Source organism: Octodon degus, unplaced genomic scaffold (genome assembly GCF_000260255.1).
Source record: "Octodon degus isolate 3935 unplaced genomic scaffold, OctDeg1.0 scaffold00016, whole genome shotgun sequence".
Lineage (NCBI taxonomy): Eukaryota > Metazoa > Chordata > Mammalia > Rodentia > Octodontidae > Octodon > Octodon degus.
The window spans coordinates 62763-76706 of record NW_004524592.1 but is presented as its reverse complement, the minus strand read 5'-3'; the positions used below and the strand labels follow the sequence as shown (position 1 = coordinate 76706).

Below are 13944 nucleotides of genomic sequence, written 5' to 3'. Positions count from 1 at the left end.
CTCAAGGATAGCTCTGTTAACCATATTGTTTTTGTTTTGGTTTTTTGGCTTTTTTTTTTTTTTTTTTCCAGAACCAGGGATTGAACTCAGGCCCTTGCGCTTGCCAGGGAAGTGCTTATTCTACTGAGCCATCTCCCGGCCCAACCATATTGTTTTATCAATTAGAATATCCCACTCCAATAGGGTGAATGATTACAGATTATTATACATTCAAAACCAAAGCTGGAAAAAAAATAAAAAGCTGGGCAATGGGCTGTTGGAATCTGATCACGCACAATGAACCAGTCCACTAATCAACTCTTTGATTTTATCCTAGATGCAAAAGCATCAGGGTGTTTCAATGCAACCAGAGCATTTCTTAGCATAAAGTCCTCAGAAAGCCCTTCCATTGCTGTAGGACTCAGAATCATTTCTCACTTAGCAAGCCCTGTATTTGCTCACTCTCTTCTACATCCAGTCATCCAACTTTGGCTAGCTGTTGAGTCCCAGTGGAAGAACTCCATTCTACTTTTGAGCTTGTCCTTTAGGGACTGGGAAATGGAAGGTAGGGTTGTTTTTTCTGGCCATCTGCCAGACATGGAACCCCAGGCTTCTTGGGATAAGTTCGACTCGCAATTCTAAAGAACTCTTCTGCAGCATCAAGAGCAATGAGTCGGTCCTGCAGAAGAGAGAGAGAAAGAGCATGTGAAATTAAACACCAAGTCAGATGGAAGGGAAAATCAATTTAACAGAAACAAAACCCATCTTAGAAATAATGACAAACAAGCTTTAAAAAAAATACATTTTTCTTAACCAATTCAGAGACACATCTTAACTCTTTACTTCCAATACCCAACAGGCACTACCTATCCTAGCGTCTTTTCAAATTACTTTTCAATCTGAGGTGAAATAAACAGTATCAAAAAAAAAAGAAAGAAAGAAACAGTATCTCTCACACCTCTTTGATCTACACATGGTTCAAAGCCCTGACTGCACAGCAGCACTAACTGAGAAACTCAGATGCTTAAGCCACGACAAAGCAAGCCTCAAAGGCTTTAAGTGTGATCAAGAAATCTGGATTTTCAAAGAGTTTCAGGTGCTTCTAGTGTTGATGGCCAATGAACACCAGAGTGTAGCATGGCTGTCCCATCTGCCACTTTGTCCTTTAGGGGTATGAGTGGTGGTGGAAGGAAGCATACAGAATAACAGGAAAGGCAACACTCTTAAGCAAAACCAGGGCAGATAAAGAAAGTTATCCACTTACCACAACGAAAAGGTATCTCTCTGAGAGCTCCCAACTGGTTGGAAAAATACTGGTCTCCTCCGCCAGTTTTAACAACATCTCTCGAGCTTTCCTTGTGTTTTTAGAATCACTCATGGTGCTAAGTTTAGTCACTGACAACAAAGAATCCACTTCCTTTTGAAAACCTAAGGTAGAAAAATTTACCCTTCAGGTAAAGTAGGCACTAGGAAATGACTGTCTGGATCCCAGTCCCTGCCAGATATAAAAAGGGGGCTCAAATGCAGAATCTGCACAAACATCAGAAAACTGGAGCCAGTGGCGGTCTTCCATGCACCGCTTCCTAGCACAGTATGACTGGCAGTGTCTTGAATTTCAACTTTTTCAATCTTTATTCTTACTGACTTTCTTGTTAGTATTTTCTTTCAGTTATACCTCATGTACTCAGCCACTGCCTGTTGCTGCCCTTTGTTTAGTCTGAAACTCTCTTATCTGTCCTTCCTTACTCTTCACCACCTCCTCCTGTCCCTAGATTCCTACTGCCCCCCAATCTGCAAAGTGGTTGCCTCCAGACTCTTTCTACTCCAAGTTCAATGGACACTATGGCTGTCTGGTGAAAATTATTTAGCCAAAGGAGAAAAAAAAAAAACCTGCTTCAGTAACTGACCTTGTAAAAAGGGGACCAACTCACAGCCACACTGGATGAATTGAGAAGGCAGAAGTTCATCTTATTTCATGCTATACCAACTAAGGCAACAGATGCTAGCAACTTGGCACCCCACTTTTGAAGTTATGGTGCTGGGCCATCACATTCAAAGCAGAAGGATCAAGACTTTCAAAAATGATAAATTTGTTCCTTAATTATTTAAACAAAGTTGTGATGTAGGGCCTTGTTAAATACATAACAACTCCAGCAGAAGGAAGAAAAAACATTACCCAACATCTACTTTAATGCCGCGATAATTTTTCCAATCTTAAAACATTTCTTGTTTTTACTTCCAAAATTTTGTACTTTCTAGCTGACTCGCAAACATCTCTCCCAATAGGCCCGATCTCTAAAACTACTACTGATTGGCCAACAACCCCAATCTAATTCAATCCATGTGCAGTGGATTGAATAGTTTAATAAATAAATAAATAAATAAACCAGCCAGTGAGATAACTCAGTCAGTTAAGCACTAGCTTAGGCAAGCTCAGGGACTGGGGTTCAATCCCCCAACACTACATGTTGTGCCGGCCCCACCCCCAAGGGCTCTGAGCTGGCCACTGAGACTGGGTGTGGTGGCACACACCTGTAATCTTAGCAATGGGGAGGCTCAAAACAGGAGGATCAGTACCAGTGTGAGTTGCATAGTAAGACCCTGTACCAAATACATTTTTTTAAAAAGCAGTAAAACTGCCCATATTACTCCACTGCCCTGTACTACCCTATCCTAGAATAGATAGACTGATGAGAGGAATGACATGAAGTATGACCTCTCAAGACACAGGTCAGTGACAATAGAAATATCAGATGTTTATATGAGTATATAAAAGCAAGACAGAAAGTCAGTACATGGTAGCCTTCACTAGTCAGCTGCTGACATTCTTTTTATAAAAAACACGGTAGAGAAAATGAGGAATAATGAACACAACTAGTTATTTTTGCCACTTTACAAACTCTTTCAGACTTACCCAAATCTTCTAAAATGTGTTTCCATCTGTTTCTCACTTCCCTTCGTATCTGCCGCAGGGTATAGATATCATAGTTGAGTTTCTGCCACTCCTGTAAAAAAATAAAAATTCTATTTAACTTATACCCTTTGATCTAAACCTCTATTGTATTCCTGACCCTCATGTTGCATGATATGTGATTTTCTTCCCACTAATCATCAAAACCTACCTAAAAGAAGGGAAGGGTAGGGAAGGGAAGGGAAGGGAAGGGAAGGGAAGGGAAGCAGAAGGGAAGAGAGGAGGGCGGGGGATATAGTCTGGATAATTTGGTTTTTGGGGTGTGTGTGTGTGCGTGTGTGTGTGTGTGTGTGTGTGTGTGTGTGTTTTATGCTAGGACCCAAACTCATGACCTTGTACTTGCCTGGCAGGCACTGTGCCACTGAGCTATATCCCCAGCTCTAAGAAGGAAATTCCTAACAAAGATTAAAAATATACAAAAGCACAATACCTGTACAGAGTAAGTGCCTAATTTATGTGTAGGCCAATTTATAGGTGAAGAAACTAAAAACAGACTTGAAAAGTTTAATTGACTAATCCAATATCATCCAGTCAATAGGTATCAGAGTATAGGAATCTAAGTCTCGCTCCAAGTTCATGAGAAAAATGGACACATCAAGTATTTATCAGGTAGCATAGGCCTGGGAACTCCAACTGCCTTGATCCCTAGCCAATATTTTCTGCACTGTGTCTCAGTACCACTCTATTTTATTTGCATTCCACTGATAGGATGAATCTTTCAAGAATTTAGGTAGTTATTGGCAGGTTATCATTCTGAAAAGCTCTATATAATCTATGCGTAGTAAGCCATCATGTTGGTCCTGATACAGAATTTAATCTTTTAAGAGCATTGGCATCTTCACTGAGCTAGGCCAAGTATTCCTTTAAAATGCCATAGAGGCTGAGAACAAGCAGAGTCTAGAGCCAACAGTCTGTACTGGAAAACAGGTAAGATTCTGCAGGCAGCAATGGACCACAGAAGAGCCTTGAGCAGACGAGGCACCATGCAGGAGGGTGAGCTGGTTCTGAGTATGCCCTCAGTCCTCTCTCCTTTGGCAGGGGAGAGAGCCACTGTTGGTGTTTTGAGTCCATCAATAATATGATGACTGGTGCCCTCGTATCCAGTAGAGTCACTAGCCCCTTTCTTGCTCATAGTCATAAACTGTGAGCTATGTGCAAGATCCTGAGAGTTCCAAAGAAAAACACAAGACTGAACTGTCAGGACAGGAATTCTAAAAACACATCAGGCTACAAGTGGCAGGCACAGAAACACATATGTGAAGAAGGCAGGAAATCCCTACCCAGTCTCACTGTGTCACCACACCTCTCTGACACTGCATGGGAAAGAAAAATAAAGGAGGGGGTTGTGGAGAAGAGACTTACTGCAATGGTCAGGCAACTACTACATGCTTTGCAGTATAAAGTGGTCAAGAATGAGGGAAAATGGGCTGGTGAGGTAGTTCAGCAGAGTAAGTACCTGCTTAGGCAAGCACAGGGACTGGGGTTTGACATCCTCCCCACACACACACACCACATGCCTTGCCTGCCCCGCCCCAGACACACAGAGCCAGCTATGGAGACAGGGCATGGTATCGTAAGCTTGTAATCCTAGTGTTGGGGAGACTGAAAACAGGAGGATCACTATGAGTCTGAGGTGTGTAGTGAGACCCTGTACCAAATATGTTAAAAAAAAAAAATGAGGGAAAAGTTCTGGCCCTACACGTTAGAGGTATTCTTTACCTATATATTACAGGAAGAGACTATTCTGATAGCTCTGCTCTAGCACTACTAGCTGGTGGCCATGGTGAAGGGAAGAGCTAATAAGGCAACATGAAGAACCAGACTCAGTCCTCAGCCAGCAGAGCAGGGCTTATAAAGATCTCACAGTACATAACTTCTTTGGGCCTCGTTTTCTTTATTTGAAGAAGAAGATGATGATACAAGAGTATATATTAGTTCCCACAGTTGCTGTACAAATTACCTCAAACTAGGTGGCTTAAAACAATAGAAATTGGGGCTAGGAAGATAGCTCAGCACCATAAGCACCTGCCTAGCAAGTGCAAGTTCAATCGCTGGTACAAATAAATAATCAATATAAATTTATTATCTCTTATCACTTCCCTACTTGGAAACTCCCCTAAATTCCAAGACTTGCCTTGCCGATTGTCAGTCAATTTTCATGACTAGTTAAGAAAAATAAATTTAGTTGTCATTCACAAAGGTTTCTAGATACCATTTTTAAAAAATAGCTAATGGGCTGGAGAGATAGCTCAGCAGTCTAAAGCGCCTGCATAGGCAAACTTAGGCAGACCAAGGTTTGATCCCCAGCACCACATGCCATGCCAGCCCTGCCCTCAGGGTGGGCTGAACTGGCCAAAAATAAATACGTACATAAAATAAAAATAAAAAATAGCTAGCAAAATAAAATCTATTTCATTATCACTATATTTTAGACCTTGCATTTAAGGATATACCATAAAAAGGATATGTTTTCTTTAAATCAGAAAGCCATATTTCCTGGTCACTGTTGTCTGTTCATTTGTTTTGGTTTTGTATGGTTGTTTACATGAGCATGTAGACAAGTGTGCAAGGCTAGAGTCGGAGATAACATCAGGAAGACAACAAGGTCAACTAAATCATCTCAAAAACATGCAACCCTGACCTCATCTTGACTATCATATCAAAACACACTTATCGAATTCCCTGCAGAAATGGGGTGGCTATGTATTGTTCTTTCTCATTGAATGGGCCTTACTCTATTTAACTGACAGTATAGTTCATTGGAAAAAGGCCAAGGGTGCTAAGCCAGATCACCCAGGTTTGGGTCCCAGTTATTTATTAACAGCCTGACTTTGGGGAAATTCTTAACTTCACTGGCTCTCGGTTGCTTGGTTTGCAATATGACAGTACTACTATCTACACCCCACGGGCTTATTTGAGGCTCATTATGTAATACAAAACCTTCAAATGGAGGTTGCTGCACATTCTTTTAAATCATTGTAGATACAATTAAACCATCCTCCAAGATTCAAAATTATTTCTACTATGAGAATGGAGACCATCACACATTAACTTACATAATATCTCACTTGGAAAAAGTCCAGAGGAAATTTTCCTAGTCTTAGCATCAAAAGGGGTTTTACTTTTTCTAAAAACTATTCATCTTTCTGGCCACTGAACTTTATAACTGATCAGTCTCCATTTTAACCTGAAAATTAAGAGTTGTTTCAGAGAAAATATGCAGGGGTGTTATGGTTTATGTCTAGATGTCTGCCCCAAAGCCTCATGCAAGCATAGGTGTGGGCTTCTAGAGTCTATGATTGATTCATGGTCCAATGCTGAGATTATGGGTGTGACTGCTACCCTGGCCCTGGGGTGGTTAGCTCCCATACAATATAAGGGAAGGAAAGAGTCTTCCTCGCTGCTGTTCTTCCTTTTCACTCTAGTTACTTGTGCTGCTTCCCACCACAATGAGCTGTGCCCTCTGTCATGTGGATCTTTGCCTGGGGCCAGCTGAATATGGACTGAAACCTCCACAAACTGCAAGCTAAATAAGCCTTTCCTTCTTTCCTTCTGGATGTCAGGTGTTTTGTCCCAGCAACAAAAGAAAAGTAACAAGACAGAATTTGATCTGGGTGTAAGGTATTTTGTCCCAGCAATAAGAAAAGGTAACGAGGACAGAATTTGAATTCTGACACCTAGACTCTCTGAAGTGTTAACAGAAGAAAAAACAGCATATGAATGAGGCTCTAGGAAAAAAATTAAATCAGAAATAATTTCTTAGATCACTACAGAGATGATGGCCATAATGAAGGACAGGGTTAGTGAATCTAAACCAGATACAGACAAAAAACAAAGGAGTTTAGGAAAATGATGGGAACCACGAAGGCCCACATAGAAAAACAGTGGAGTCCATGAAACAGATTCAAACAGATATCTAGGAAATTAAAATTTCCATTGCAAGTATATACAGAAAAATGAATCAATGTGAGAACAAAATATCAGATATAGAAGACAGGATTGCAGAGGCAAGAGGATCACTACAAGTCTGAGCTGCATAGTGAGACCCTGTATCCAATAAATAAAAAAATTTTTAAAAGCCAGATATGGTGGTGCACACCTGTAATCCCAGCACTTAAGAGGCTGAGACAGGAGGACTACTATGAGTCTGAGCTGCATAATAAGACTCTGTATCTGATAAATATGTTTTGTTTTTTGTTTTTTGTTTTTGGTGGAACCAGGGATTGAACTCAGGCCCTTGCGCTTGCCAGGCAAGTGCTTACTCCACTGAGCCATCTCCCCGGCCCCCTTATATACATTTTTTTTTTAAAAAAAGAGTCAGGATTACAGCTAGCAATCATGAAGAGAAAGAGTTCTTAAAAACAGAGCAGGACCATGAAAAATCAATCTAACAGCTTCTAGATGATGGAAACAAGAATGACATAAGATTGATCAGAGTTAATGAAAAACCAGAGGAAAACACAAATAACATTAAAAAACTTATTTACAGAAGTAATGTCAGAAAACTTCCAAGTGCAAAAAAAGAATTTGATATATGGATAAGTGAGGCATATAGAACTCCAATTATCCATGATCAAAAAACATCTATGCCAAGGCATATAATAATCAAGATTCCAGAAATTCAACACAAGAACAAAATATTAAATGCTGTTAGAGAACAGAAACAAAACACTCATAATAGAAAGCCCATCAGAATCACAGCAGACTTTCCAACACAAATTCTCAAAGAGGAGCTTAGAGTGAAGTATTTCGGGCCCTAAAGAAAAAAATCTCCAGCCTGGACTGATGTACCCCTCAAAAGTAGCTCTCAAACTGATGAAGAAATAAGATATTCCCATGACAAAGAACACCTGAAGAAATTCATGACTATCAAATCAGCCATCTAAAATCTTCTGAAGAAATTCTAGAAAAGGATCGTAAGGACTACAACTGCATGAATTCCAACAGAATGAATCTACCAGGGAAGGCAAGTAATTAAACAGAAAGGAAAAGAGAATCAACAACAGGAAAATAATATGACAAGGATAAGTCAATACAATAGTTTTAACCACCAAGGATAATGGTCTTGAATCACCAATCAGAAGAAACAGACTGACAAAATGGATGAAAAAGTAAGATCCAACAATTCTGCATATGAGAAATACATTTAATTCAAAAATAAACTCATAGACTGACAGTCAAAGGATGGAAAACAATACTCCATGCAATAGGAACCCAGAAAAAAAAGCAGGGATAGCTATTCCATTTGCAGATAAAGTGAATTTCAAGCCAAGACTAACTAATGGAGACAAAGAAAGCCACTATATCCTTGTACAGGGAGCAATCCAAGAGGATGTGGTATATATATATATATATATATATATATATATATATATATATATATATATATATATATCCAGCACACCAAACTATATAAAACAAATATTAACAGACATTAAAAAATTAAACACTAAAAAAAAAAAATAAAGCACTAACACAATTATAATGAGGGAACTCAATACCCCATTGTAACAAATAGATTGATTGAACAAAAATATAAGCAAAAAATATTAGAACTACAAAAACTTTTGGACAAATGGATTTAGTAAATGTTTACAGAGTATTCTACCCCACAACACCAGAATGCTCATTATTCTCAACTACATATGGGACATTCTTCAAAATAGGCTACATACTAGCTCACAGAACATGCTTAAGTAAATACAAAGGGATTGAAATTGTACCACTCATTATCAAACCATAGGTCAATGAAAGTGGAAATCAATGGCAAAAGAAATTACAAAAACTTCCCAAACATGTGGAAATTAAATAACACCCTTCTGAACAACCAATGAATCACAGATGATATTTAAAAAGAAATCAAGGGCCGTAACAACTGCAGAACTGCAGGAGACAATCTTTTGAACGCGGCAGTTGAGGCGGAGCTGCGCTTGGAGGGGCTGGCCTGGTGTGCACGCTGCACCTCGGGGACGTTGTTGCGCGTGGGTCGGCCGCTTTGGGAAGAGTGAGGCCCAGAAGAAAAGATGTTTGGTTTTCACAAGCCAAAGATGTACCGAATTATAGAGGGCTGCTGTATTTGCAGAGCAAAGTCCTCCAGTTCTCGATTCACCGACAGTAAACGCTATGAGAAGGACTTCCAGAGCTGTTTTGGGGTGCAAGAGACTCGCTCAGGAGATATCTGCAATGCCTGTGTTCTGCTTGTGAAAGATGGAAAAAGCTGCCGGCAGGATCAAAGAAAAACTCAAATCATGTGGTAGAAGCAAGGGCAGGACCCAGTCTAAAGACTACACTGAAACCAAAGAAAGTGAAACCCTGTCTGGAAATAGGATAAAAAGCAACCAGATTAGAAAACTGCAGAAGGAATTTAAACATCACAATTCCGATGCGCACGCACCACCTCCAGTGCCTCCCTCGGCCAGTCTCCTTGTTACAGTAATCAGTCAGATGACAGCTCGGACACAGAGATGGCTTCTGGCTCCAGCAGAAAGCCGGTTTTTTCCCTTTTAGATCTTACATACTGGAAAAGACAGAAAATATGCTGTGGGATTATCTACAAAGGCCGCTTTGGGGAAGTCCTCATCGACACGCACCTCTTCAAGCCGTGCTGCAGCAACAAGAAGGTGACATCGGAGAAGCCCGAAAAACCCGGCCCTGAGCCACTGCCCATCTCCACCCAGGAGTGGTGACTGAGGCTTGCGTGCAGGGGGACAAGACGCAGAAGACCACAGGCCAGCGGACTGACTCCTGTTTGCAACTCAGATACCGGCTGTTCTCCCAAAGGACATTTTCTAGAATAGTTCTCAATGGGTGATTCCTCCCAGTTCCACCAAACTCTGAAGCCAGTGTCTAGCTTACTAAAAGTGTACATAATATTTAAGAGGCTGAGTATTTCATAGGAAAGCTGAATGCTGCTGTAAAGTGCTCTTTAAGTCTTTTTTTAAAAAATCCCCTTCTAATGAATAAAATAGGGGAATTTAAGGGGACAGAGATGGGATTTGTGTATGATAAGCATATGTAGCTTTAGTCTTTCTATATTAAGAAGCCGTGGTTGGGGCATTTTTAAGATGGCTGGCTACTCTTGTGTTCCCTCATGGTAAACTTGTCATCCCTAAGTAACAGCTACTTGCTAATAAGTTTGAAGTTTCAAGGTCCTGCCAAGGCTGTGATGATCACAGCCCTGTACTACTGAATGTTAACAGGACATACTGAGCTCCGGTGCAAATACTGGGAAGGAGGAGGTGATAATTAAAACACACAGAAGAGCCAGGTGCAGAGGCACACAGCTGTAATTCCAGCACTTGGGAGGCTGAGGCAGGAGGATCTCTGAGTTCTAGGCCAGCATGAACTACACAGTGAGCTCCTGCCTTTAAAACAAACAAACAAACAAAATTTTAAAAAACACCACAAGATAGTTGGAGCTGTGTATGCTGTATGTTGTGTCACCTCCCTTTGTGCCAATGTTTGATGAAGACTGTAAAACTATGAGCAGAAATCAGCTCCTCCCAGAGAAGTAGGAAGCCCACAGGACAGGCTAGACACCTGGGGCGAGCCAGAGCTTCACCACCTCGGTGGGCATCGAGCAAGGCTCCATGGTGGCGGGAGACAAGGGCTGATGCTTTCTGGCGAGTTTCCTAGAGGCTTGCGGAGTGTGGGAGAGCTGGCTGCGTGGATGTCGCCTCCCTGCTGGGCTGCTTGGCGGGGGAAGCCTGCGTGCGCAGCCTCGGATCTGGACTCTTCGGTTGGCCTACGGGGAGCCGCATCAGTGCAGCCGGTGTCTGCCTTGCTCCGTCTTAGTAGGGCTGGCTGTGTTAGGGTTTTCACTGCAGTGGGAGAGAAGGGGCGCATGCTGACGCCAAGCACGGCTGGTTTGGGTTTGGCTTCTTTCGGTTTGGCTTTCTGAGCCTGAGAGACGCTGGAGCATGGAGCTTTGCAGTTCTGAGGCGCTCGTTTTAGCTTCTCACTTAGCTGAGCCCAAACCAAAGTAGGCCCATCACCTCTTCTCACAGTTCAGGAAGCAAATAGCGCCAGTCCAGCCTTCTCACAATGAGGGAGGGGCATGCGCTTGCCTTACGATGCTTTCAGGACTCAGTGCTTGTTTTCAAAACTGGATTACTAAACTCAGTGTCATTAAGGTGAGCTGCTATTTCTAGGCACCTGAAGGTTTTTTGTAGCTCTGAATCTATTCAGTTTATATTTGTTTTGGGTAAAAATCTCATACATAAGAGCCACTGTGAGCAGACTTGAGCGAGGCCTCTCCCACCACCCTGAGGGTATTGCAGGAATCCAGCCAGTATCACCCTCCGAGTTGTTTTGAAATGGGTTTTTTTTTGTGTGTGTGTGTACATTTTTGCTGCAGTATTGGTGGTAGAATATACTATAATATGGATCATCTCTACTTCTGTATTTATTTACTTATTACTAGACCTCAACCACAACCTTCTTTCCCTCCACCTCTTTGCCTATAGGATGTATTGTATGTAGTCATGCACTTTGTATTAATATATTAGAAATCTACAAATCTGTTTTGTACTTTTCATACTGTTGGATACTTATAATCAAAACTTTTACTAAAATATTGAATAAATTTAGTTTTACTAGAAAAAAAGAAATCAAACAGTTTCTAATATTAAATGGTAATACCAATACAACACTTGGGAACTTATGGGATGCAAAGAGAGAAATGTACAGTGGTGAATTCTCATATAGGAAAACAGAGCAAGCTCAAATAAATAACCTAATGTTGAGCCTCAATCTTCTAGAAAAAGAAGAGCAAGTCAAGTCCAAAGTACATATGAGGGAGAAAATTATATAGATCAGAGAAGAAATTAGTGCATTTGAGACTAAGAAAAAATACAAAGAATTAGTGAATCAAGAATTGTTCTTTGGGGAGCCGGGGAGATGGCTCAGTAGAATAAGCACTTCCCTGGCAAGCCTGAGTCCAATCCCCGGTTCTGCCAAAAAAAAAAAAAAAAGAATTGTTCTTTGGGACCAGGGAGATAGCTCAGTGGAATAAGTGCTTGCTTGGCAAGTGCAAGGTCCTGAGTTTGATCCTTGGTGCCACCAAAAAAAAACCAAAAAGATTGTTCTTTGATGGATTAAAGCACCTGCAAGCAGGTACAGGGGCCAGGAGTTCGATCTCTAGGCCTGCCGTGTTAGCCCCGCCCCCAGGGCACACTGAGATGGCAATTGAGATTGGGCAAGGTGGGACACACCTGTAATCCCAGCTCTTGGGAAGCTGTAAACAGGTGGATCACTACGAGTCTGATCTAGTAGTGAGACCCTGAACACCCTGTAGACCCTTCTCTAAAATACAAAAGAAAAAAAAAAAAGAATTGTTCTTTGAAAGATTACAATTGACAAACCCTTAGCCAACTTTATCAAAAAAGGGAGGAAAAGGCTCAAGTCCATGCAAGTAGGAATGAAAGGAGTGAAATCACAACATATCCTAAAGAAATCGAGATCATCAATACCTACTTCAAGAACTTTTATTCTAATAAAATGGAAAACACAGAAGAAATAGAAAGGTTCCTAGATACATGTGAATTACCAAACCTGAATCAAGAAGATATAAAAAATTCTACATAACCTAATATCAGTCAATGAAATTGAAGATGTAACTAAAAACCTACCCACAAAGAAAAGCCCAGGTTTTGATGGGGTTACTGCTAAATTCTGAAAGAAATTTAAAGAAGACATAATGCTACTGCTTCTCTAATTCTTTAATAAAATTGAAAAGAAAGCAATACTTCCAAATTCATTCCTGGAAGCAAGCATTACCCTGATACCAAAACCAAACAAGGATCTAACCAAAACAACTACAGATCTATCTTGCTAATGAATATAGACACAAAAATCCTCGATAAGATACTGCCGAACAAAATGCAGCAAAAACAAAGGAGCTTAGGAAGCAGAGCGAGGTCTCCAGGGCTGTGACCTAGAAAGTTATATCTCCTTCCCCAGCTCCTCCTTTCACTCCCTGATACCTGGATACCATGACATGAGCAAATTTCCTTTCCCCAAACCCTTCCAGCACACTATTCCTTCCTCAAAGCCAACTGATCAGGGACTGTGAGCCAAAATAAACACACACACACACACACACACACACACACACAAAATTTGTCAGTGCCAGGTGTTTTGTCCTAGCAGCTTGAAAAGTGACTAAGACAAATGATTTGTCTAACTGGCTGATTTTTTCTAAAAGCACAGGATATAGAGGCTTCACACTACTGGCTTAACCATTCAACTCCCTCATGCAGTACATGTACTGTTGAAGCAAGTGCATCAACTCCCTTATGAAGAAAGGTTGAATCTTTGTGCCTGGATCTAATGATCAATTCTAAGTGAACCTCTAATTCATTACTTTTAAGTCAAACTATATTCACCATCTAGGATTCAGTCACTAAACAGCTTTGTGTTTCATCTTTGTTGGAAGATAAAAATAAAAAAATTAAGTTAAACAAAACATTTTCAGAGCAGAATACTAAAGCCAGGAATTCATCTTCTTCATTCCTAACCCAGGGACAAGATCATCATCTGCTGAATATTAAGAAATGGTCCTTGTTATGTGTGATCTACATAAAAACTTAGCCCACAAGCCAGAAAGTTCTTTCCCTAGTTTTGGAGAGGATATTTTTGTGAACTTAGGTAACTTGCCCCCGTGTCCAGCCTCTAAAATAGCCAAGCAGAATTCAAATATCAAGGATATTGATTTCCCAAGCCTATCCACCTTTGAAGAGAAAATAATGACTATGTATTGTTGTTTCCCAAACTCAGTTTCCTTGATCTTATGCATTCATTATTTGTTAGATAGCACACTCATAAATTGCCAATTCAGAAAGCACTAGGCTCTGTCACCTACCCAGCAGGTCCACTCAATAAGTAATCATCAGAGGGTAAGTCAGATAGCTCAGTGGACTAAAGTGCCTGCTTAGGCAGGCACAGGGGCCAGGGTTCAATCCCTAGTGTGCCCTGCTGGCCCTGCCCCTGGGGCA

General features: G+C 40.9%; 1 protein-coding gene and 1 pseudogene across 1 annotated transcript in view; one reads left to right on the top strand and one right to left on the bottom strand.

The window, feature by feature from the left end:
• Positions 1 to 312: 312 nt before the first annotated feature.
• Positions 313 to 13944, bottom strand: part of LOC101570338 (melanoregulin) — an 18021-nt gene continuing 4389 nt past the window's right edge. The window contains exons 2-4 of the mRNA XM_023710145.1: positions 2894 to 2984; positions 1244 to 1407; positions 313 to 658 (exon numbers count right to left, since the gene is read on the bottom strand). Coding sequence (XP_023565913.1) covers positions 524 to 658; positions 1244 to 1407; positions 2894 to 2984 — 390 coding nt within the window. The 3' untranslated portion in view covers positions 313 to 523. The remainder of the gene's footprint in view (positions 659 to 1243; positions 1408 to 2893; positions 2985 to 13944) is intronic.
• On the top strand, positions 8968 to 9886 carry LOC101576295 (annotated as a pseudogene).